Source organism: Tachypleus tridentatus, chromosome 6, assembly GCF_004210375.1.
Source record: "Tachypleus tridentatus isolate NWPU-2018 chromosome 6, ASM421037v1, whole genome shotgun sequence".
Lineage (NCBI taxonomy): Eukaryota > Metazoa > Arthropoda > Merostomata > Xiphosura > Limulidae > Tachypleus > Tachypleus tridentatus.
This window is the reverse complement of record NC_134830.1, coordinates 8,581,254-8,605,350: the sequence shown is the minus strand read 5'-3', so window position 1 is coordinate 8,605,350 and position 24,097 is coordinate 8,581,254. Positions and strand designations below refer to the sequence as shown.

Here is a 24,097-nt window from a genome sequence, read left to right as displayed (position 1 = left end):
CAGCTTTACACAGTATTGGAAAGTGAATTATTCCATTACTATGGGATAAATATTATTCACATATATAAAACTCAGAGGAGAAGGAAATTCTCCGCTTAGTATCACTTTATTTTCTAGGTAGATTTGATAGAAATAATCAAGTTATTCGAACTGCTAAATTTAAATCTGGATTATATGTTAATTATAACTTTAATGTCAACCATTTTCATTCGAAAATTACAATGAAATTCCCGTTATTACTAAACAGACGTAAGATAACCCTAGGTGGCGTTTAGTGCAGAAAACTACATCAAAATTCACGTTTATGACAAAAGTGTTAAATAACTCACTCGTGTTCTCAACTATTGGCGGGAAAAATTAAAATCACTTTAACTTTTTATTGAATAATCCAATAAACGGATCCTCAGAGGACGTTGTTTGCGGATACTGGAAAATGTGTAGAAAGTTGACACTAGTTTCAGTGAGGTGGTCCTAAAGTTGGTCTTTCACTGCAGGAGTGTCTGCCATATACAATAGGAGAAATGTCTGTAATAGGCCTATAGGTGTAGACACTCGTATGGTGACAGTAAACTGAACTATCTACGTGTAGAGTGACTCGCTTTGGTCTCGGTAATAGACGCAACAGTCTTATATTAACTGTATCTTTACTATGTATATATCTTAAAGCTGCGTCTGAAAGCCACTGCACAATTCTTGTCTAACAAAGCGTCTTAGTTGTGCACATTGAATATTTTAACGTAGAATAACGCTGTTGTTTAAAAATAATTACGAGGCGTTTTTGCTTAATAAATACCATTTATCTCTTGACACATACATGTATATCTCTGACTCCTCCCAGTCTATTGAGACAACCTCTCATGTTTTTCTCATGGTCAACGAGAGGTGGGGTGTTCAAGGGTGGGATCACCTGAAAATATTTATTTGTTGCTAGATGAAAAGTATACTGTAAATATTGTTTATGAAGAAACTTTGTTATAATTTGAAAATTCTTGTTTTAATCAAATTCAAACATTTTCCATCACTTTATGGGTATTTCAGCTTGTAACCCTATAAACGTAACTGTTATTTTCTTAAATAAACATTCCATATCGGTCTGTTTTCGAACTTAAAGTCTGACTGGCAAAGTTAAGAAATTACCTTTCGTATACATGTGGTATTAACCCTAAAACTAGAAACTATTTCAACATTGACCTAGAGACAAAATATTACACGTGAGACAAGACTTGTTCTCAGCTTTACAGAAAGGATAGTTCTTAGTAAGAGAAAACGAAGAAAATACACCATTGTTAATATTTTTACCCAGTCCAGAATAAAAATAATACAAGTAACAATGAAAGCGAGTTAGTTACAAATATATTTTGATTATTAGTAAATAATAAATATAAAATCATACATTATCAGAGTTAGTGTTAGTTATCACCAATGAATTATTAAACAATGTTATAAGGCATTTTAAAACATGGTTAGCAATGTTATGAAACATTTTTAACGTGTTTAGCAATATGATAAGACATTTTAAACGTGTTTAACTATGTTATAAGACAATTTTAGTATATTTAACGTTATAATGTGTTTTAACGTGTTTAACAATATAATAAAACACTTTTTGATAAATATTGAGTAATAAACATAAAAACAATTATGAATACTATACAACAGACACACGCCGCCGACATAGCTCTGTCTTTCTTTATTCTGATTTTTTTAAAACGGTATTCCACTTGTTTAGAAAGTACAACATTATTTCTATACCATCCATGTTTTGTAATATAACATTTTCGGTTACATCGTGTTATTTAGGAACGTTAATTTAATTTAGTTCTATAAGAATGTTTGTTTGTTTGTTTGAAGTTAAGCACAAAGCTGCTCTGCTCAGCACGGGTATCAAAACCCGGTTTCAAGCAGTGTGAGCTCGCAGACATACCGATGTGCCACTGGGGGAGATTCTAGAAAACTCATACGCAAGTAACTTAATAGGTTATTATTTGTTTTTACCACGGACGCCAAACATTATCAATGAATGAAGACGGATTTCTTGGAACGTCTTCCAAGTAATGGTCCGCTGGAAGTCTCAAGCTCACCTCCTGACCTTCTTGAGATTTAACGAGTGATTCATCAGAGCTGAAGTCCGACGTTTCGCTGTTACCGAACGTGGAGCAATCAGCCTTATTTGGAGACGAAACTGTCGAAGACGTATCTTTGTGAAAAGTCGATGATTCAGAGCCCGGACGGACGAGTCGCAATATCGTTCCATTCCGCGAACTCCCACCCACACAGTTAATTACACTGCTAGCCAATCGGTACGGCAAAACGAGAGCGAAGTCCCCGTTTGCCAAGCGTTTTGGAACAAGTCGAAGTTCGGTAACTCCAAGAGCACAATATTCATGACTGTTCGAAGTACCGGAAAGTCGCTCGCGCTGTCCAGTAGAGGGAGCTACTGTATCGGAATTGTTTTCAATGTGACAATGGGACTCCAAGAGATGACAGTAAGGGGGTCTTTGGTTTTGAACGTGGGGACTGAAGGGAAGAATAGGAGAAATAGTATCGCTTACGTCATCCTCTACGGTCTTCAGGTCTTCCGAGCGTTGTACTAAGTGTTGCAGAAGACGTTGCAGCGTGTCTTCCTTGAAGCTGTCTTCCTTCTTCAAATACGACTCCACTTCACGGACACATTCTTCGAACCCAAGAAGAAACTTGTTCATCAACTGAGGGTCGTTAACCAGTGCAGCTACACGAACATGTTAACAAAAATTCAAAGGCGAGATTTCTTTTAAACGGGGAAAATACATGAGACGTAATAACTAAACATTATGTTGTTTATTAACATCAAATCAGTTTCATAATAAGTTTGTTGATAAGTTCAACAAGTGAAAATACTTTATTATTTAGACGGTTATTCAAAATATCTCTCTACCTGTTCTATGTTGCCGACGGGTGTCCTGTAGGTGGCGCACTGTCATTTCCAAAATATCAGCTTTTTCTAGCTTGGATTGCCGAGGATTCTAGGATTAAAAAAAAAATTCAGACAGTTTATGATCTGCTGTTGGATATTTTGAATTAAAAGACAAATACCACGCGGTGTAAAAACTAAGATTTATAGACTTATTGCTTGGTATCATACCTCTGATTTTTCATATAACCTTACAATTAAAACGAGGATATATTTAAAGTTAACTAAACGTATTTATATAAACTGATAAAGCTCTAGCATACCGCTGACTTAATAGCATCCAATAGTAAACTTTTCAGTTCCGACAAGCTCTGGTTTATTCTTGCTCGGCGTCGCTTCTCCATTAACGGTTTCGAAACCTGTAACACATAAAAACAGTCTGCTTAAAATTGTCATTGCTGTGTTACGTTATCATTTATTACCCTCTGTCACACACACATTAAGCGTTAGTTTCTCAGTTTCAAATTTTGTTGGCTAAACCTTAATGTTACTTAACATTTAATGTGATGAACCCAAATTATACGTTTATTACTTATGATTCAATGTATTAAACCAAATTCATAAGTAAGTACATCACTTATCATAAAACTACAGACGAGAACAAGATATGAAAATAAAACAGTTAAATGTTTCTTTCCACTTCAGATTATTCTGATGCGTTTATTCAAAATCCAAATGAAAGAGGAAATTGAAATTTCTTACAGTTCATAACGAAAGTTTACATCTGGTATCTTTGGTTTAGACCTTGGAGTTTAATAAACGTTCACTTTAAAAACAAATCTTTGTTTTACGATTACAAGAAGTTAGTGCAGGTAACGTCTCGATACATTGTAATTATGCAATAAATATACACACACTTGAACCCCGCTGATTTTTTTTCTTATAGGTCCTGCACGGCCAGATGGCTCGGCCGCTCGACTCGTAATCTGAGGGTTGCGGGTTCGAATTCCCGTCGCGCTAAACCTGCTCGTCCTTTTAGTCATGCGAGCGTTATAACGTTACGGTTAATCCCACTATTCGTTGGTAAAAGAGTAGCCCAAGACTTGGCGGTGGGTGGTAATAACTAGCTGCCTTCCATCTAGTCTTACACTGCTAAATTAGGGACGACGAGCGCAGATAGCCCTCTGGTGTAGCTTTGTGCGAAATTCAAAAACAAACAAACTTTTTTTCTTTTTGGTACACTAAATGGTTGTAAATAATTATAATTATATGGAATATGCTCCCCCCACTTTCCACTGCCGGAGATGAGATGGAACACTCATTGGATGAAATAACTGTAGAAAACACCATCAAAGTCAGCATGAAACATGTTTACAATTACTGTTACTCTGATGGTCCAGGGATTTCGTTTTACTTTGGTTCTTTAAGGGTTTTCCATACCAGAATATTTAATGTGTTTTCTTATAGCAAAGCCACATCTGGCTATCTGCTGAGCCCACCGAGGGGAATCGAACACTTGATTTTAGCGTTGTAAATCCAGAGACATACCGCTGAACTAGCGGGGGGCACCAGGATATTTAACCCACTAGCTATCGACTAACCAGTTGCTTCCCAGAATGACATCGATAACCATGGATTCAGTCGACTTGTGATTTCAGGATAGTTTTCACACGTTCCCTCTGGGAAACACCTACTAGTTTACAAAACTCTGATTTACTGCTACTAAAAACGTTGCCAGGTTTAATCCATGTCCTCTTTTACTGACATCGGGAAATATAAATCAGATTTATAGATGTATTTCTTCTTTCTAGAATTATTAAATTTATATGAACTATACAGGTAATCGTCGTTAGAGGACCCATCTCATTAACAAAATGAACACCCACACATAAATCACTCACAAATCTCACCACATTTGTTTCTAAGAACACAATTTTACCGTGTAAACTTCTAGTTATAATATAAATTAGCTTTATCCCATGGCTTAGAAAGAGAAAGCGCGTGATAAGTCAAGAAATTCGCGTGTTAAGATCCCTCCTCTCACTGTATCAGTTTCTACTCTAGATTTACAGGACGGCAGCACTCTAAAAATATTCATTTAGAAGTACATACTGCAATGTGTTACACATATCAGTCTCACGAATCATACATTCTGCAGTGTGTTACACATATCAGCCTCATCACACGTACACACTGCACTGTGCTACACCTATCAGCCTAATGAATCGTACGTATTGCAGTGTGTTACACATATCAGTCTCATCACACGTACACACTGCACTGTGCTACACCTATCAGCCTAATAAATCGTACGTACTGCAGTGTGTGTGGAACACTACGTTTCAACTAGTGCGATTTAAAAAGTAATAGTGTAACTGAAAACAAAATGTAGATCCAAATCCTCAAGAGAGAAACAATTCTACATTTCAACCTGTAGCTTTAAGGAATAGTGTGAAGGTATAAATTATAACAGCTGAGACCAGCCATATTGTATAGAGGATACAAAACCTGGTCCATTACATAGTAAGTTAATTTGTAATTGATTCTTTCTGTTGTTGCACATTATTAATTCAGTGTAGAAAAAACATGCGTCTGTTTGTAACGAGAATTATGAAATACTTGTAGGTTGTTCTTTCCTAACCTTCATGTTAAAATGGATTGTTCATATTAACAATATTATTAACAGATGTGTCATGTTCCAAAATGGATTGTTCATATATCTGCCTCACAAGACATAATTTGTTAACAATATTATTAACAGATGTGTCATGTTCCAAAATGGATTGTTCATATATCTGCTTCACGAGAGATAATTTGTTAACAATATTATTAACAGATGTGTCATGTTCCAAAATGGATTGTTCATATATCTGCTTCACGAGAGATAATTTGTTAACAATATTATTAACAGATGTGTCATGTTCCAAAATGGATTGTTCATATATCTGCTTCACAAGAGATAATTTGTTAACAATATTATTAACAGATGTGTCATGTTCCAAAATGGATTGTTCATATACCTGCTTCATGAGAGATAATTTGTTAACAATATTATTAACAGATGTGTCATGTTCCAAAATGGACTGTTCATATACCTGCTTCACAAGAGATAATTTGTTAACAATATTATTAACCGATGTGTCATGTTCCAAAATGGATTGTTCATCTATCTGCCTCACAAGAGATTATTTGTTAACAATATTATTAACAGATGTGTCATGTTCCAAAATGGATTGTTCATATACCTGCTTCACGAGAGATAATTTGTTAACAATATTATTAACAGATGTGTCATGTTCCAAAATGGATTGTTCATATATCTGCTTCACAAGAGATAATTTGTTAACAATATTATTAACAGATGTGTCATGTTCCAAAATGGATTGTTCATATACCTGCTTCACGAGAGATAATTTGTTAACAATATTATTAACAGATGTGTCATGTTCCAAAATGGATTGTTCATATATCTGCTTCACAAGAGATAATTTGTTAACAATATTATTAACAGATGTCATGTTCCAAAATGGATTGTTCATATACCTGCTTCACGAGAGATAATTTGTTAACAATATTATTAACAGATGTGTCATGTTCCAAAATGGATTGTTCATATATCTGCTTCACAAGAGATAATTTGTTAACAATATTATTAACAGATGTGTCATGTTCTAAAATGGATTGTTCACATATCTGCTTCACAAGAGATAATTTGTTAAAAATGTTATTATTATCAGATGTATCATGTTGCAAGTTACATATTAACATTTCCGTCTCCACTTTTATCACGAGTGAAAAAAAATAAAGGTAAAAATGAACTTATTTGTTGAAAACAATTTTCTGGATAATACAAACTAACAAATCTGAAAACAATCTTCTGGATAATACAAACTAACAAATCTGAAAACAATTTTCTGGATAATACAAACTAACAAATCTGAAAACAATCTTCTGGATAATACAAACTAACAAATCTGAAAACAATTTTCTGGATAATACAAACTAACAAATCTGAAAACAATCTTCTGGATAATACAAAACTAACAAATCTGAAAACAATCTTCTGGATAATACAAACTAACAAATCTCACTCAGACAATTAAACTTCCTTCTAGCTAACTTTCTGTTAGGTTGGGTTTTCTATCAAGAAGAAGCCCTTAAACAGCTATACTGATATCAAGAGGAAACCAAAAAGTAAGTTGTCGTTAGCTTGTGAAATATGAGTTATTATTTTCTTTTTATTAAATTTCTAGCATACAGAACCTTAGTAGAAAGATATTTTAGTATATAAATAGGAAAATATACTTAAGGCATTAAGATGATGGATGCTGAAAGCAACATTATTAAGATATAGAGTAATAAGCATGCTAATAGCAACAACAATATAAAGAGATAAAAAAATATTAAATGCTAATAGTAACAAAAGTATAAAGAAATAAAAGAATATAAAATGCTAATAGTGACAACAATATAAACAGATAAAAGAATATAAAGTGCTAATAGTGATAACAATATAAACAAATAAAAGAATATGAAGTGCTAATAGTGACAACAATATAAACAGTTAAAATAATATAAAATGCTAATAGTGACAACAATATAAACAGTTAAAAGAATATAAAGTGCTAATAGCAACAACAATATAAAGAGATAAAAGAATATAAAATGCTAATAGTAACAACAATATAAACAGATAAAAGAATATAAAATGCTAATAACGACAACAATATAAACAGATAAAAGAATGTAAAGTGCTAATAGCAAAAACAATATAAAGAGATAAAAGAATATAAAATGCTAATAGCGACAACAATATAAACAGATAAAAGAAGTGCTAAGAGTGACAACAATATAAACAGATAAAAGAATATAAAATGACAACAATATAAAAATACAATAATATAGAATGCTAATAGCAACAACAATATAAAGAAATACAGGAATATAAAAATAAACAAATTAGTCTACTAGCAGAATAAGTTTTCCTAGAAGTTTCTTAAATTAAAGTTTTCTTTTCTAATTTATTACGTGATTCTTTTATTCCTAAGCTTTTAAGTTTGAAAATTCATTTTGAGCAATGAAAACGAGATAAGCTAGTTTGTTGTCATGTTTGTTCTTTCAGTGATCTCACTGATAAGTCTGCCTGCTTTACAAACCTAAGAGGAATGTTTAACTAACCGAAGTGAACAGAGCACAGACTTTGAAGCTTTGTGTTTAACAACAAGCAACAAATACTTCACTAAGTTTACTCTGTGATGAACTTCTAGCTTATGGGTTAAAGCCATAGTTAATACGCATCCTCAAACTATCGATAAAACATTCTGAAACTACATCTAATATTCCACCTTAAACTACGTTACTAAAAGCATCCATAAATTACAGATAAGACTCGTCCTTAAACTATGAATAAAATATCGCCATACTATTGATAAAACATTGTCAAGTTATGGTTAATAAATCCTCAAATGCTAAATAAAATTCATCCTCAACATATAGATAAAACTTATCTTCAAACTACACAGAAATATCACACACTGAAGGGAGTTCAGGAACCTTCCTTTAAGACGTTCCAACAAGATTGAATGTTAGGCCTAAAATTATACTTTAAAAGTTTATAACAGCAAAAAATTAGTTTATGTGAAAAAAACATTCTGGCAATTCCCATACATAAAGTATGATTTCTTTATCCTAAAAAAAACGTTCTGGCAATTCCCATACATAAAGTATGATTTCTTTATCCTAAGGTTAATTTAGGCAGATAAGTGAAAAATAATTAACTTTTATCATGATTATAGTCAATTTTCGAACAAGAATACGAAGCAACTGCCTTGTAACATTTTATGCTTAGCACTAATTTACTGGTATTTCTGGTTCAGTGGATCTGATAAGTGTTTACGATAATAAAATATGCATTGTCATGAGCACTAACCGTCAGTTCAGGCTTTTATTTTATTACAAAAGACAAAACCAAGGAAAACTTTGATTAAAGTTAATTCGTAACAATTTCGTTTGTTTCACCAGTAATTACACATAAGACCAGCAGCTGAAACGCTTACGTGGGTATATTTCATAGCATTAACGTCGCATAAAAAGCAATCTACACATACCGTAACTAAAAACAGCAACTGGTCTCTCTCTCTCTGATACTAGTTACGTTAAGCTTCCTTCTGCTTCGTATGTGTAAATTAAATATGACTAGAACACACGTATTTATCAATCCCATAACAGAATTTCAACTGTAAAGTTGTCAGTTCATACGGCTGCTGTACCGACATAGCCAGGTGCTTAGGGGGCGTGTAATATGAGGGTGGCAGATTCGAATATTACGTCACACCAAACATACCCGCCCTTTCAGCCGTGGTTGCGTTATAAGTTATGGTCAATCCCACTACTTGTTGGTAAAAGAGTAACCTAAGGTTTGGTAATGACTAGCTGTCATCCCTCTAGTCTTACACTACTAAATTGGCCCGACATGGCCAAGCGTGTTAAGGCGTTCGACTCGTAATCCGAGAGTCGCTGGTTCGAATCCCGGTCGCATCAAACATGCTCGCCCTTTCAGCCGTGGAGGCGTTATAATGTGCGGTCAATCCCACTATTCGTTGGTAAAAGATTAGCGCAAGAGTTGGCGGTGGGTGGTGATGACTAGCTGCCCTCCCTCTAGTCTTACACTGCTAAATTAAAGACGACTAGCGCAGATAGCCCTCGAGTAGCTTTGCGCGAAATTCAAAACAAACAAACATAGACTACTAAATTAGGGACAAATAGCGCAGATAGCCCTTGTGAAGATTTGCCGGAAAATCAAAAACAAAAACCTTTAGCTCCAGCCTCTGTCCAGGAGCGACATGGAGAAGAAGTTATGACCTGATGACCTTTTGTGACCATCATGTACTTTGTCGTCCAAACGAATAAACTTCGGTTTGAAGATTATTATTAAGCCTTGCGATCGTCATGAGGGAAGAATGAAAGGTATAGATCGTCATGAGGGAAGAATGACAGGTATAGATCGTTATGAGGGAAGAATGACAGGTATAGATCGTTATGAGGAAATAATGACAGGTATAGATCGTTATGAGGGAAGAATGACAGGTATAAGAATGACAGGCATACATCGTTATGAGGGAAGATTGACAGATATAGAGCCAACACGTGAATAAAAATATATATTTTTATTATACTACACTTCTACAGTTCTCATCTTTGTAGATCTAAATATTGAAGTAGTTAAAGCTAGTGACAGAAATATGCTACAAGAATTCAGTATGTAATAAGTTAGTAGCAATAAGCACCAGACTGGTGAGCTCCGTGTATCATCCTTATCGCATGTCTTTATAAGCACCAGACTGGTGAACTCCTATATCGTCCTTATCGCATGTCTTTATAAGCACCAGACTGGTGAGCTCCTATATCGTCCTTATCGCATGTCTTTATAAGCACCAGACTGGTGAGCTCCTATATCATCCTTATCGCATGTCTTTATAAGCAGCAGACTGGTGAGCTCCTATATCATCCTTATCGCATGTCTTTATAAGCACCAGACTGGTGAGCTCCTATATCATCCTTATCGCATGTCTTTATAAGCACCAGACTGGTGAGCTCCGTGTATCATCCTTATCGCATGTCTTTATAAGTACCAGATTGGTGAGCTTCTATATCATCCTTATCGCATGTCTTTATTTAACCTATTATTCATCTATTAACAAAATAACGTAATTTTCAGATCAGTATTTTCTTACTTAGCAAAATTCAGTTCATTAAAAACCAAATGAAATCCTCATCCATACTCGTATATATAGATAAAGTACGTGTGCTAATCTGAACTCGGTATTTGTTTCTTATACGTAGATGAAATATTATATGAAACTGGTTCATTATTTTGTAACAGTGTTATTTAAACGTGTTCATTTCTGTCTACCAGCAAGATACGCACACACAGTCACTTCCTGTCACAGGGTTGTGTAAAATATTTATCTATTTGTTTTTGTTTCACTTTTCATACCTTCTGCAAGTTTGAACTGAAGAAAAAAGAAAGTCAATCAAGCCCCACCTTCAGTACAGAAAGTGTGTAATAATTCTAACAGCAAATCATTTTTACTGTATCTAATTATTAGAAATTATGTTTCATTAAGGCTTGTCTTGCTGTGATTTAGCATATAAACTGTTCACTCAGATTTGTTGTCAGCGGCTAATATAGTTAAACATGTTGATGTAAGAATATAAAAAAATAATAATCTAAGCCCAAGAAAGAAGGCATGACATGGCCAGGTGGTTAAAGCACTCGACTCGTAATTCGCGGGTTCAGCCGTGAGGACGTTATAAAGTTTACGTCAATCTCACTATTCGTTGGTAAAAGAGTAGCCTAAGGGATGGCGGTGGGTTTTATAACTAGCTGTCTTCCCTGTAGTCTTACACTGCGGTAGGTGGTGATGACTAACTGTCTTCCCTGTAGTCTTACACTGCGGTAGGTGGTGATGACTAACTTTCTTCCCTGTAGTCTTACACTGCGGTAGGTGGTGATGACTAGCTGTCTTCCCTGTAGTCTTACACTGCGGTAGGTGGTGATGACTAGCTGTCTTCCCTGTAGTCTTACACTGCGGTAGGTGGTGATGACTAGATGTCTTCCCTGTAGTCTTACACTGCGGTAGGTGGTCATGACTAGCTGTCTTCCCTGTAGTCTTACACTGCGGTAGGTGGTCATGACTAGCTGTCTTCCCTGTAGTCTTACACTGCGGTAGGTGGTCATGACTAGCTGTCTTCCCTGTAGTCTTACACTGCTAAATTAGGGGTGGATACCAAGGATAAACCTTGAGTAACTCCGCACGAAACTCCAAAACAAACCGACGTAAGTAACACTAACCATCCGGAATGTTTTAGATTACAAGGGATCATTTCGTATCATATTCCATAATGCCTCAAAAAATCATCCAAAAAATCAACGGTGTTGTACACTTGGCTGTTGACTTTTTTTGACTCTGTTTTTCCAAATCAATTACAGGTGACGCTACTGTATTTAAAGAGCGTATGTGTGTTTTCTTATAACAAAGCCACATCGGGCTATCTGCTGAATCCACCGAGGGGAATCGGACCCCTGATTTTAGCGTTGTAAATCCGTAGACTTACTGCCGTACCAGCGGGGGATAGTAAAAGAGCACGGGAAAAAAAAACACGAGTATATAAATAGGCTTAAAACAGAGGTTGTTTTTCTGTTATCCAACACTTCATTGTTTGTATGGAATAACTTGCGAGTCTTATCAGAAACACGATTTACAATGATTTTTTTATTTATTCTTTAAGAATTTTAGCCAAATAATTTTTAAACACCGACTGGTTCAGATATATTTTGTTGCTCAACATGTCTGCTGGCCTGATGTTTCTTGATTTACTTTGTACTAATTGTTCGAATTTCACTTCACACATAAACTATTTCTTCGCATCTAAAATAAAAATTACATAAACACACACACACAGGCAGCTGTCTGAGCTTATTTTATGTTTCCAGTTTTATGATACGTCAATTTGTAATATAATTATATTGATTTTAGTACACTTAAGCTCAACCAATCAGATGTTTAAAGTATATTTGAACTGTGACTTACTAATAGAGTTAGTGTTTTTACCTAGGGTTCTTTTCTTTTAAAGAATACACTTACCACTAATATTTCGATACAGATTTAACCGTGTAGCCAATGACGTAATGATATTTTCAGCCTAAAACTATGTTATGCAATTAGAGTAATGACAATTTGTGAGTTCTAGAAAAACTTGGTGTAGATTTTTAATAGCGACTTTCAGTGGTTTTTATAGGATTGTGTACATGTTGTGAAATGAATCTGTTACATTATTCAATTCGAAATTACTTTCTTCAAGATGTGCTTTTGGTGAAGTTTGAAATCATTGTTGGATTTCACGTAATATATTGTTCCAGTTTCAATTCGTTGTTCGATTCCACGTAACAGATAGAAATATTGTTCTTTGGTGCTGTTTATGATCATTGTTGGATTTCACATGACAGATAGACACATTGTTCCAGTTTGTAATCATTGTTAACTTTTATATGACAAACAGAAATATTGTTCTTTGGTGCTGTTTATAATCATCGTTGGATTTAACATGACAGATAGACACATTGTCCCAGTTTGTAATCATTGTTAACTTTTACATGACAGACAGAAATATTGTTCTTTAGTGCTGTTTATAATCATCGTTGGATTTCACATGACAGATAGACACATTGTCTCAGTTTGTAATCATTGTTAACTTTTACATGACAGACAGAAATATTGTTATTTGGTGCCGTTTCAAATCATTGTTCGATTTCACATGACGGGAAAATACATTGCTTTTCGGTGGCGTCTGTAATCATTGTAGACTTTCTCAAGGCAGATAGAAATATTGTTTTTAAGTGCAGTTTCATGTCATTAAGGTATTTCAAGTGTCCGGTAAATATTAAATGGAGCTTGGCTTTGGAGAATAAATTATTGAATAATTGCATTTTGCATGAGTCATATAACCGTCACAAAAGTTGTTATAAAAAGAATAATATGAACTGTTTATGCCAGTGACTCATACGAACAAAGAAATGAGTTATTCACGCATACTTTACTCTTTTATTTGAACACTGGCTCATAAAATCTCTTATAAATTAAAGTCTCACTGTCTCGAAATTTGGAAACTTTCGGTTCGTAATAGTTACTGGTCTTTTTTTCTTTTTTCTGACCAAAATATTTTGAGGTATAAAACTGGAATGTCTGACATTTTAAATGTTTTTACAGTTTAACATTCTTGTCTTCGGACAGATGTTTCAAATTATTCAACTGACACAAACAACGGTAATAAATTTGCAGAATCAGTATACGATAAAAGCCAAAATTCGTGATGACAAGAAACCAATTTCAAGTAAAAATATACTATCAAGACGGTTGGTATGGGTATTAAAATGTTCATTAAAATAAAGTAGAGAACAACGTTTCGACCTTCTTAGGTCATCTTCAGATTAACAAAGAGAGTTTCCAACTGACTGTTGCCGGGCACATGTCTCAGGTACGAGAGTATAAACCTTAGGTACGAGAGTGTAAACAGGTACGGAATTACAGGGGCGTTACTGTTGGGTGTTAGAGTGTTTTTTTTTTTTTTTTTAATTTCGCTCAAAGCTACACAAGGGCTATCTGCGCTAGCCGTCCCTAATTTAGCAGTGTAAGACCAGAGGGAAGGCAGCTGGTCATTACCACTCACCGCCAACTCTTGGCGAATGGCCACGTCGGTTAAGGCGTTCGACTCGTAATCTAAGGGTCGCGGGTTCGAATCCCCGACACACCAAACATGCTCGCCCTTTCAGCCGTGGGTGCATTATAATGTGTCGTTTAATCCCACTATTCGATGGTAAAATACTAGCTCAAGAGTTGGCGGTGGGTGGTGATCACTAGCTGCCTTCCCTCTAGTCTTACACTGTAAAATTAGGGAGAAAACCTTCGTGTAGCTTTCCTCTAAATTCAAAAACAAACGTAATAACATTTTTTTAACTTTCAGACTACAGACACTCGCCTGTAATAACTAATTGTATATTAAAAAAGTAAAGTTGCTGATTCCTGGTTGTCGGTTGGAGTGAGGAGAATTTAAGTTTTGTAAGATAATTTAAACTTTATTCAGGCTACTATCTTATATAAGGTTGAATAAAAGTAATATATCAATAAGCAATGCAACTATCATTATAAACCGTAACAACAGTTCATCATTATCATCATACACTGTAACAACAGTTCATCATTATCATCATAAACCGTAACAACAATTCATCATTATCATCATAAACCGTAACAACAGTTCATCATTATCATCATAAACAGTAACAACAGTTCATCATTATCATCATAAACTGTAACAACAGTTAATCATTATCATCATAAACTGTAACAACAGTTCATCATTATAATTATAAACTCTAACAACAGTTCATCATTATCGTCATAAACTGTAACAACAGTTCATCATTATCATCATAAACCGTAACAACAGTTCATCATTATCATCATAAACCGTAACAACAGTTCATCATTATCATCATACACTGTAACAACAGTTCATCATTATCATCATAAACCGTAACAACAGTTCATCATTATCATCATACACCGTAACAACAGTTCATCATTATCATCATAAACCGTAACAACAGTTCATCATTATCATCATAAACCGTAACAACAGTTCATCATTATCATCATAAACCGTAACAACAGTTCATCATTATAATTATAAATGTAACAACAGTTCATCATTATCATCATAAACCGTAACAACAGTTCATCATTATCATCATAAACAGTAACAACAGTTCATCATTATCATCATAAACTGTAACAACATTTATCATTATATTTATAAACCATAACAACAGTTCATCATTATCATCATAAACTGTAACAACAGGTCATCATTATCATAATAAACCGTAACAACAGTTCATCATTATCATTACAAACTGTAACAACAGTTCATCATTATCATCATAAACTGTAACAACAGGTCATCATTATCATCAAAATCCGTAACAACAGTTCATCATTATCATCATAAACCGTAACAACAGTTCATCATTATCTTCATAAACTGTAACAACAGTTCATCATTACCGTCATAAACTGTAACTACAGTTCATCGTTGACATGAACAGTAAAATGATTGAACGTACCGGTTGGTAGATGAAGTAAAAACGTTTTCTAGTATGCGGTGCTATCCTGACCAATAGGAGGTTTCGTTTTCTATCATGTGGTTCTATCCTGACCAATAGGGGGTTTCGTTTTGAATTCAACAGTTTGCTGGGAACTGAAATAAAATTTATGTTATATTTCTATTGACAAGAACACGCTTTTGTTGCTTAACAGCGAGTTCGTCATAATAAAATATAACGATCTGGTTCAAAGCGATTTTCTGCCTGAAATCGCATTTTTTCACTGCTGTGGAACAAAGTACTTGTCAACATTCCGTGTTACTCAGGTGATATGGAATAACAAAAGACGTCGTTTCAGTCTAGCTGATTCGAAACGATAAAATGAGTCGTCATGTCCAAGCTTGGTAAACATACTAGTGCTCAGACTTGCTAGGGAGGTATTTAACCCCAATATTGTTACGTCACGTTTGGTATCGTAACCTGTAAGTCACAAATTGAATGAATTTTGCAAATTCTCTCCCCAGTGTGATAAATGTGGTAATTTTCTCCTGGAGAGAGGAACGTTGGAGTTAGTCCCGTGAAGCCCGGCATGGCCAGGAGGTTAGGGCGCTTGACTAGTAATCCGAGGGTTGCGGGTTCAAATCCTCCAACTAAACATGCCCGCCCTTTTAGTGGTGGGGCGTTATAATGTTACAGGCAATCCCACTATTAGTTGGTAAAAGAGTAGCCCAAGAGTTTGACAGTAGATGGCAATGACTAGCGGCCTTCCCTCTAGTGTTAAAAATCCAAATTAGGGACGGTTAACGCTGACAGTTTCCTTTGTAGCTTTCCGCAAAAATTGAAAGCAAACAAATCAGAACTACTAGTCCCGTCATAGAATTGTACATTTAGATTCCATACTAGAGCTGTAGACACGTTATAAGAGTGACAGTGAATTTCCTGAATTGGCTGTCTTCCCTCCCATCAAGAGTTGAAGTTTACGAACAGTAGAAGATAGTCTTAGCAGCATATCTATGTCAGGGAAAGCAGGAGTACAATTTCCAAACAAATTTGTTTCTACAGTGATAGTTCAAGAACATAGCTGTGTGTGTGTGTGTGTGTGAGTTTCCTGAGTAAGGCTCACCGTGGAGATAATTCAAGGAAACTTGTACACAAATATGTAACTATAAATAACAGTGCCATTATTGTCTTTCCGTGTAATTACTTTACATGACGTGGAGGGACTTTCAGTCAAATTTCTAAGGAGGTTAACAACGTCCATGTGGGGGGTACATACACATTTTCAGTTCTGCATTTTGTGTTGTGCTGTTTTTGTTGGCGTTTAATTCTGCGTGGGTGTTCTAATAATTACATATAACGGAAGCAACTTTTGATGTCCTAAGATGACTTTTCATCATTCCTGACCTTAAAATAAATTCAGTCCAGGTACTCCGATTGATATTTAAAATATACTGAATTTCTCAACGATTCAAGTTAAATAATACACCACTAATTTGATTTCACAATATCGAACGAGCAAACGTAAAAATGAGATTCACACCGTTCTCAGAAACATAAAACAATGTGTAATACATAAATACAAAACAACAACATGGTCACGTCACTGGTAGTTTACGTATTTAGCAACATTACATAAATACAAAACAACAACAACTTGGTCACGTGACTGGTAATTTACGTATTTAACAACATTACATAAATACAAAACAACAACAACATGGTCACGTGACTGGTAGTTTACGTATTTAACAATATTACACAAATACAAAACAACAACAACATGGTCACGTGACTGATAGTTTAGGTTTTAGCAACATTACATAAATACAAAACAACAACAACATGGTCACGTGACTGGTAGTTTACGTATTTAGCAACATTACATAAATACAAAACAACAACTTGGTCACGTGACTGGATGATTACGTATTTAACAATACTACATAAATACAAAACAACAACAACAACATGGTCACGTGACTGATAGTTTACGTATTTAACAATATTACATAAATACAAAACAACAACAACATGGCCACGTCACTGGTAGTTTACGAATTTAACAATATAACATAAATACACAACAACAAGAACATGGTCACGTGACTGGTAAATTACGTATTAACAATATTACATAAATACAAAAACAACAACAACATGGTCACGTGTCTGATAGTTTACGTATTTAACAATATTACATTAATAGAAAACAACAACATGGCCACGTGTCTGGTAGTATACGTATTTAACAATATTACATAATTACAAAACAACAACAAAATGGATCACATGTCTGGTAGTTTACGTATTTAACAATATTACATCGATACAAAAACAACAACAACATGGTCCAGTGCCTGATAGATTACGTATTTAACAATATTACATTAATAGAAAACAACAACATCGCCACGTGTCTGGTAGTATACGTATTTAACAATATTACATAATTACAAAACAACAACAAAATGGTCACGTGTCTGGTAGTTTACGTATTTAACATTATAACGTCTTCTTCTTACTCTTTGATTTCTTGGCCCATCGTCCTTATTTAGGATAAAATTATTATATTTCGTTTTTATATGTTGTACAGCATTTGTTTTTCATACCCATGAGGGTTTTTGCTAGAAACATAGTTTCGATACCCGTGGTAGGCAGAGCACAAATATGCCACTGTATACTAATGTTCAAAAAAAAGAAACAGTCTTGAAGATCACATAAAAACATAGAGAATGTTTTTTTACGATCTTTGAATGGTCTTAAAAAAGATATTTAATTCTGCATCATATTATGTTAATCCGTGATTGTATTAATATAATTTAAGGCTCACTATATTTGATATTGTTTGGTACTATCATTAACTGTATTGGTCATACCAGTTAGTATATCGAACATTATCACTTTGATATTGTTTGGTACTATCAATAACTGTTTTGGTCATACCAGTTAGTATATCGAAGATTATTACTTTGATATTGTTTGGTACTATCATTAACTGTATTGGTCATACCAGTTAGTGTACAGAACATTATTACTTTGATATTGTTTGGTAGTATAATTAACTATATTGGTCATACCAGTTAATATATCGAACATTATTACTTTGATATTGTTTGGTACTATCATTAACTGTATTGGTCGTACCAGTTAATATATCGAACATTATCACTTTGATATTTTTTGGTACTATCATTAACTGTATTGGTCATACCAGTTAGTATATCGAACATTATTACTTTGATATTGTTTGGTACTATCATTAACTGTATAGGTCATACCAGTTAAGATATCGAACATTGTTACTCTGATATTGGTTGGTACTATCGTTAACTGGATTGGTTATACCAGTTAGTATATCGAACATTATTACTTTGATATTGTTTGGTACTATCATTAACTGTATTTGACATACCAGTTAGTATATCGAACATTATTACTTTGATATTGTTTGGTACTATCATTAACTGTATTGGTCATACCAATTAGTATATCGAACATTCTTGTTTTGATATTGTTTGGTACTATTATTAACTGTTTTGGTTATACCAGTTAGTATTTCGAACATTATTACTTTGATATTGTTTGGTACTATCATCAACTGTATTGGTCATACCAGTTACTGTATCGAACATTCTTACTTTGATATTGTTTGGTACTATCATTAACTATATTGGTCATACCAATTAGTATATCGAACATTCTTGTTTTGATATTGTTTGGTACTATTATTAACTGTTTTGGTTATACCAGTTAGTATTTCGAACATTATTACTTTGATATTGTTTGGTACTATCATCAACTGTATTGGTCATACCAGTTAGTATATCGAACATTCTTACTTTGATATTGTTTTATACTATTATTAACTGTTTTGGTTATACCAGTTAGTATTTCGAACATTATTACTTTGATATTGTTTGGTACTATCATTAAGTGTATTGGGCATACCAGTTAGTGTATCGAACATTCTTACTTTGATATTGTTTGGTACTATTATCAACTGTATTGGTCATACCAGTTAGTATATCGAACATTGTTATTTTGATATTGTTTGGTACTATAATAAACTGTATTGGTCGAACCTGTTAGTATATCGAACATTGTTACTTTGATATTGTTTGGTACTATCATTAACTGTATTGGTCAACCAGCTAGTATATCGAAAATTATTACTTTGATATTGTTTGGTACTTTCATTAACTGTATTTTTCATACCAGTTAGTATATCGAACATTGTTACTTTGATATTGTTTGGTACTATCATAAACTGTATTGGTCATACCAGTTAGTATATCGAACATTGTTATTTTGATATTGTTTGGTACTATAATAAACTGTATTGGTCGAACCTGTTAGTATATCGAACATTGTTACTTTGATATTGTTTGGTACTATAATAAACTGTATTGGTCGAACCACTTAGTACATCGAACATGATTAGTTTGATATATTTTGGTACTATCATTCACTGTATTGGTCAAACCAGTTAATATATCGAACATTCTTACTTTGAAATTGTTTGGTACTATCATTAACTGTATTGGTGATACCAGTTAGTATATCGAACATAGTTACCCTAATATTGTTTGGTACTATCATTAACTGTATTGGTCATACCAGTTAATACATCGAACATTATTACTTTGATATTGTTTGGTACTATCATTAATTGTATTGGTTATACCAGTTAGTATATCGAAAATTATTACTTTGATATTGTTTGGTACTATCATTAACTGTATTTGTCATACCAGTCAGTATATCGAACATTCTTACTTTGATATTGTTTGGTGCTATCATTAACTGTATTGGTTATACCAGTTAGTATATCGAAAATTATTACTTTGATATTGTTTGGTACTATAATAAACTGTATTTGTCATACCAGTTACTATATCGAACATTATTACTTTGATATTGTTTGGTATTATCATTAACTGTATTGGTCATACCAGTTAGTATATCAAACATTATTACTTTTTGCTGTAATACTCATATTATAAAGGTTCTTTTGCATCGTTAGATTAATATGTTATTTATCATTAATCTAATCCTCCTAAGGTAGCATACGGCATGGCCTGTGCTGGGGAAAACTGGGTGGTGAGTGCTCGACTTTCAGATGGCATGGCCTGTCCATGGCGAAAACTGGGTGGGGAGTGCTTGACTTGGAGACGACATAGCCTGTCCATGGGGAAAACTGGGTGGGGAGTGTTCGACTCGCAATTTTAGGGTCTAGAGTTCGAATCCCTGTTAAACCGACCGCCATTACCCTTTAGGCCTTGGAAGCATTACAATGCAACGGTCAATTCTACTATTCGTTCGTAAAAGAGTAACCCAAGAGTTGGTGGTGGATGGTATAGACTAACCGCTTTCCTTGTACTCCATCATTGCTGAATGATTAGCGTAGATAACTCTCGTGTAGCTTTGCAAAATTCAAACCAAAATACTAAACTGGTCGAACTCGTGAGATATTAATGTGATTACGACCGAAAATGTCGTCAACAGCGAAGATACCAAACTGATGAAACAGTGCATTATAATCTTTATGAGTTCAAACGTAAGAAACTTACATTTATTAGCTATACAGATGGACAACTTAATCTTTATTTTTCTTCTCAGGACATAACTTCCTCTGATCGGAAGTTTTTTATTATATAGAAACAAATACAATCACAGTTCGAGTCAAAAGACTTATAACGAAAAGCTTGGTGGATAGATTGTACATCATCGAGTTTGTGCCTCTAGTTCCGCAGATTTTCATTACACTAGTTCGCACTCATTGGATGGCTAGACTTTAATTACCTTAACTGTACACAGCACAGATAACATATTGTATAGCTTTTAACTAAACTACCACAGATAGCCTATTGTGTTGCTTTGTGATACGCTACCAACAGACAGTCTTTTGCGTAGCTATGTGTTAAACTACAAACAAACAGAAACAAGTTGATTAATTTCCAAACTCACGGGTGATCCAGAAATGGTTGTATTTATAAACAGGGCCTTATTTCATTATTTTATTTTGTTTACTGCTTTTAAGTTACTACCAGAGAAACATTATTCATGTATTTGTCATTTCTTATAATATTTTTACACTCAGATCTGATTGTTACTATTTCAATACCTAGGGTTTATCGTCAAAGTAAATGTTTACATTTCTCGAAGTTCCTCTCAAAGCTCATTACGTTTACGGACTTACAATGCTAAAATTCATGTTTCAATTTTCCACAGAGCACGACCAGCCTGCTGTGTAACAACAACTCACCAAAGTACTCTATTTTATTAGCCCATAGAAGTAAAGTTCAGTGTATTTGTAAGAACTACAAAACTTCCAATCGGATCCTATACCTTGAAATACAAATCAAATCATTATTACAAGAAACATCGATAATATTCAACTTCCCGCCCTACCTGTTTACATAATCTATCATATGGTATAAAACAAATAGCTTAATTTATCGGTCATAACAGCAACAACACAAAAATTATAAAATAGTGACATCTATCGATGGTAAAAACAGAAGAGACATCTGGATTCAGATCTAGAGAACTACATAATTAGAATTTAGTTATAAATAATTCCATTTTCAGTATCTACTTACGCGCCTTCCTTCTCGCCTGGAGGTTTCCAAGTTCTGTTCGTCGTATTCCATTTTGAACCTTCAGTGCCTACAGTACGAAATATTTTGTTATAAACAAACTCACTATGAGAATAAATAATAATAATTCCTTATGACAAAAGTCACCAGTTTATACAGTTTATCTGTTTTTGTTATTTTCGGTCCAGAATTTGGAAGTAGTCAAACGACCCAAACATACGAGTTATGTCATAAACTGAGCGTGCAAAACACGAGTCGCGTGCTAGCCTTCACACAGCTGGAATGTCATACATTGAATTTTTAGCTGGCTTAGCGAACACGAACCTCGACCCATCATGCAGTGAATGATAACCTGGCAGTCCAAAGCCAGTACGTATTGCACGTGCAGCACGTGCCAGTGGCATCTAGCCAATCTAGTGCTAGATGTAGCAGAACTGTGATTGGTCTTATCAAGGCGAACCAACGAGAAACGTCCTGATAGCGGCGTGTGGCGTGCACAGTCAAGCCACGTGCATTGCTTTGAACACGCGAACCTCAGATAACACCCGCCGTGACAAAGAGTACGTACGCAACGGGATGTTTTGCGAGAGGGCAAGAGGCTTGGCATCTTTCAAATGCTGTTTATACTTTGAAAATTGAGAGAAAGTACCTCGTATGGCCTTCGGATTTTATAGTGTCTTTAAACTGGACAATTACGAAATCAATCAAGTGTATCAGTGAATAAATTACAGTTCGTACAGTTGGGGGTATTTATTTGTTTGCCTTTTGAAATTCGCTCAAAGCTACACGAGGGCTATCTGCGTTAGCCGTCCCTAATTTAAAGAACGAACATGTTTGGCACCAGATTGTGATCCCGTATGTTCTTATTTTGAACCCTCTAACAACCACATTACACTTGGCATAAAACTTCAGATACCTCTAACCGGCACGGGATGGCCAGGTGTGTTAAGGCGTTCGACTCCTAAACTGAGGGTCGCGGGTTCGAATCACCGTCGCTCCAAACATTTTCGCCCTTTCAGCCGTGGGGATGTTATAATATGATGATTAAAACACTTAAGTAGATGTCGCTAGTCGCAGTTTACAGAACAAAAATAATCAGGATTTTTCTCAAGTCAAAAATATAATTTAAAAGTTTTTATAATAAATCCCACAATTCAAACAAATTGAACATACTAACTTTTATTATCATTTTATACATTATTTAGTATCCATGTGTATCGACTTACGAACGTTATATACATATATAATATGCACTGATGGCACAACTCTACGTACTAAAATAACTCGTTCAATCAGTATAAAGATTTACTGCTAAAAGGGACTTTTTTGTTTTATTTGTATTCGTTCTCAATAGATAACGCCACTTAGCACTACAAATTTGTAGTATGTAAAGAAGTACGCGCGATTTGCTCAACATGTCATATTTGAGATAATATTTCGGAAGTACCATTGTCGCAATATTGTTAAATAAGTTGCAAGAATTTCGCTACACCTTCTGAGTCGCTGCATCTTTAAGTCCTGTTTAGAGCTGGGTTATTTTTTATTAAGTCTAGAGAAACAAACCTTAAAACTTTGTGTCAGCGACTAGGATAAATAACTGTGTTTATTTACCTCAAAGACCATATTCGATTACTTCGCGAAGAAAAGCAGACAGTATAGTTTCTACTGTGCTGCCATCTTTCGCACTCTTATCCTATTGCTAAGTTTTATATTTAATATTTCATATGAGAATTATAATACATAAAATACAGAGAACCATTTTATCAGCAGTAAAGCTCCCATCTGATTAAATAAGTTATTTTTGACGTTACGGTGTAGCTTAGAAAATAATTACTTTGATGTTCCACCAAACACAATTTGTGTGCAGTTTTTAGACTAATTTAGAGTCTTCTAGTAAGCCCACACATCTACTTCAATAAGTAAGTGAAATATACCTTACCCGAA

General features: G+C 34.4%; 1 protein-coding gene across 4 annotated transcripts; it reads right to left on the bottom strand.

Annotated features, from left to right (window-relative positions):
• Positions 1-334: 334 nt before the first annotated feature.
• LOC143251900 (transcription factor HES-1-like) lies at positions 335-22,549 on the bottom strand. 4 transcript variants are annotated; one of them, XM_076503236.1, is made up of 5 exons: positions 22,157-22,547; positions 3,214-3,309; positions 2,915-3,002; positions 2,553-2,728; positions 335-907 (listed from the first exon to the last, which is right to left on the bottom strand). In XM_076503236.1, exons 1-5 carry the CDS (start codon positions 22,205-22,207, stop codon positions 797-799), a joined length of 522 nt encoding a protein of 173 aa, XP_076359351.1. In that variant the 5' UTR covers positions 22,208-22,547; the 3' UTR covers positions 335-796. The 4 variants fall into 4 exon arrangements, with proteins under 4 accessions (XP_076359351.1, XP_076359349.1, XP_076359347.1 ...); XM_076503234.1 differs by lacking the exon at positions 335-907 and adding an exon at positions 15,576-15,709 and having other exon boundaries at positions 1,673-2,728; positions 22,157-22,549; XM_076503232.1 differs by lacking the exon at positions 335-907 and having other exon boundaries at positions 1,673-2,728; positions 22,157-22,548.
• Between the last annotated feature and the right edge of the window lie 1,548 nt (positions 22,550-24,097).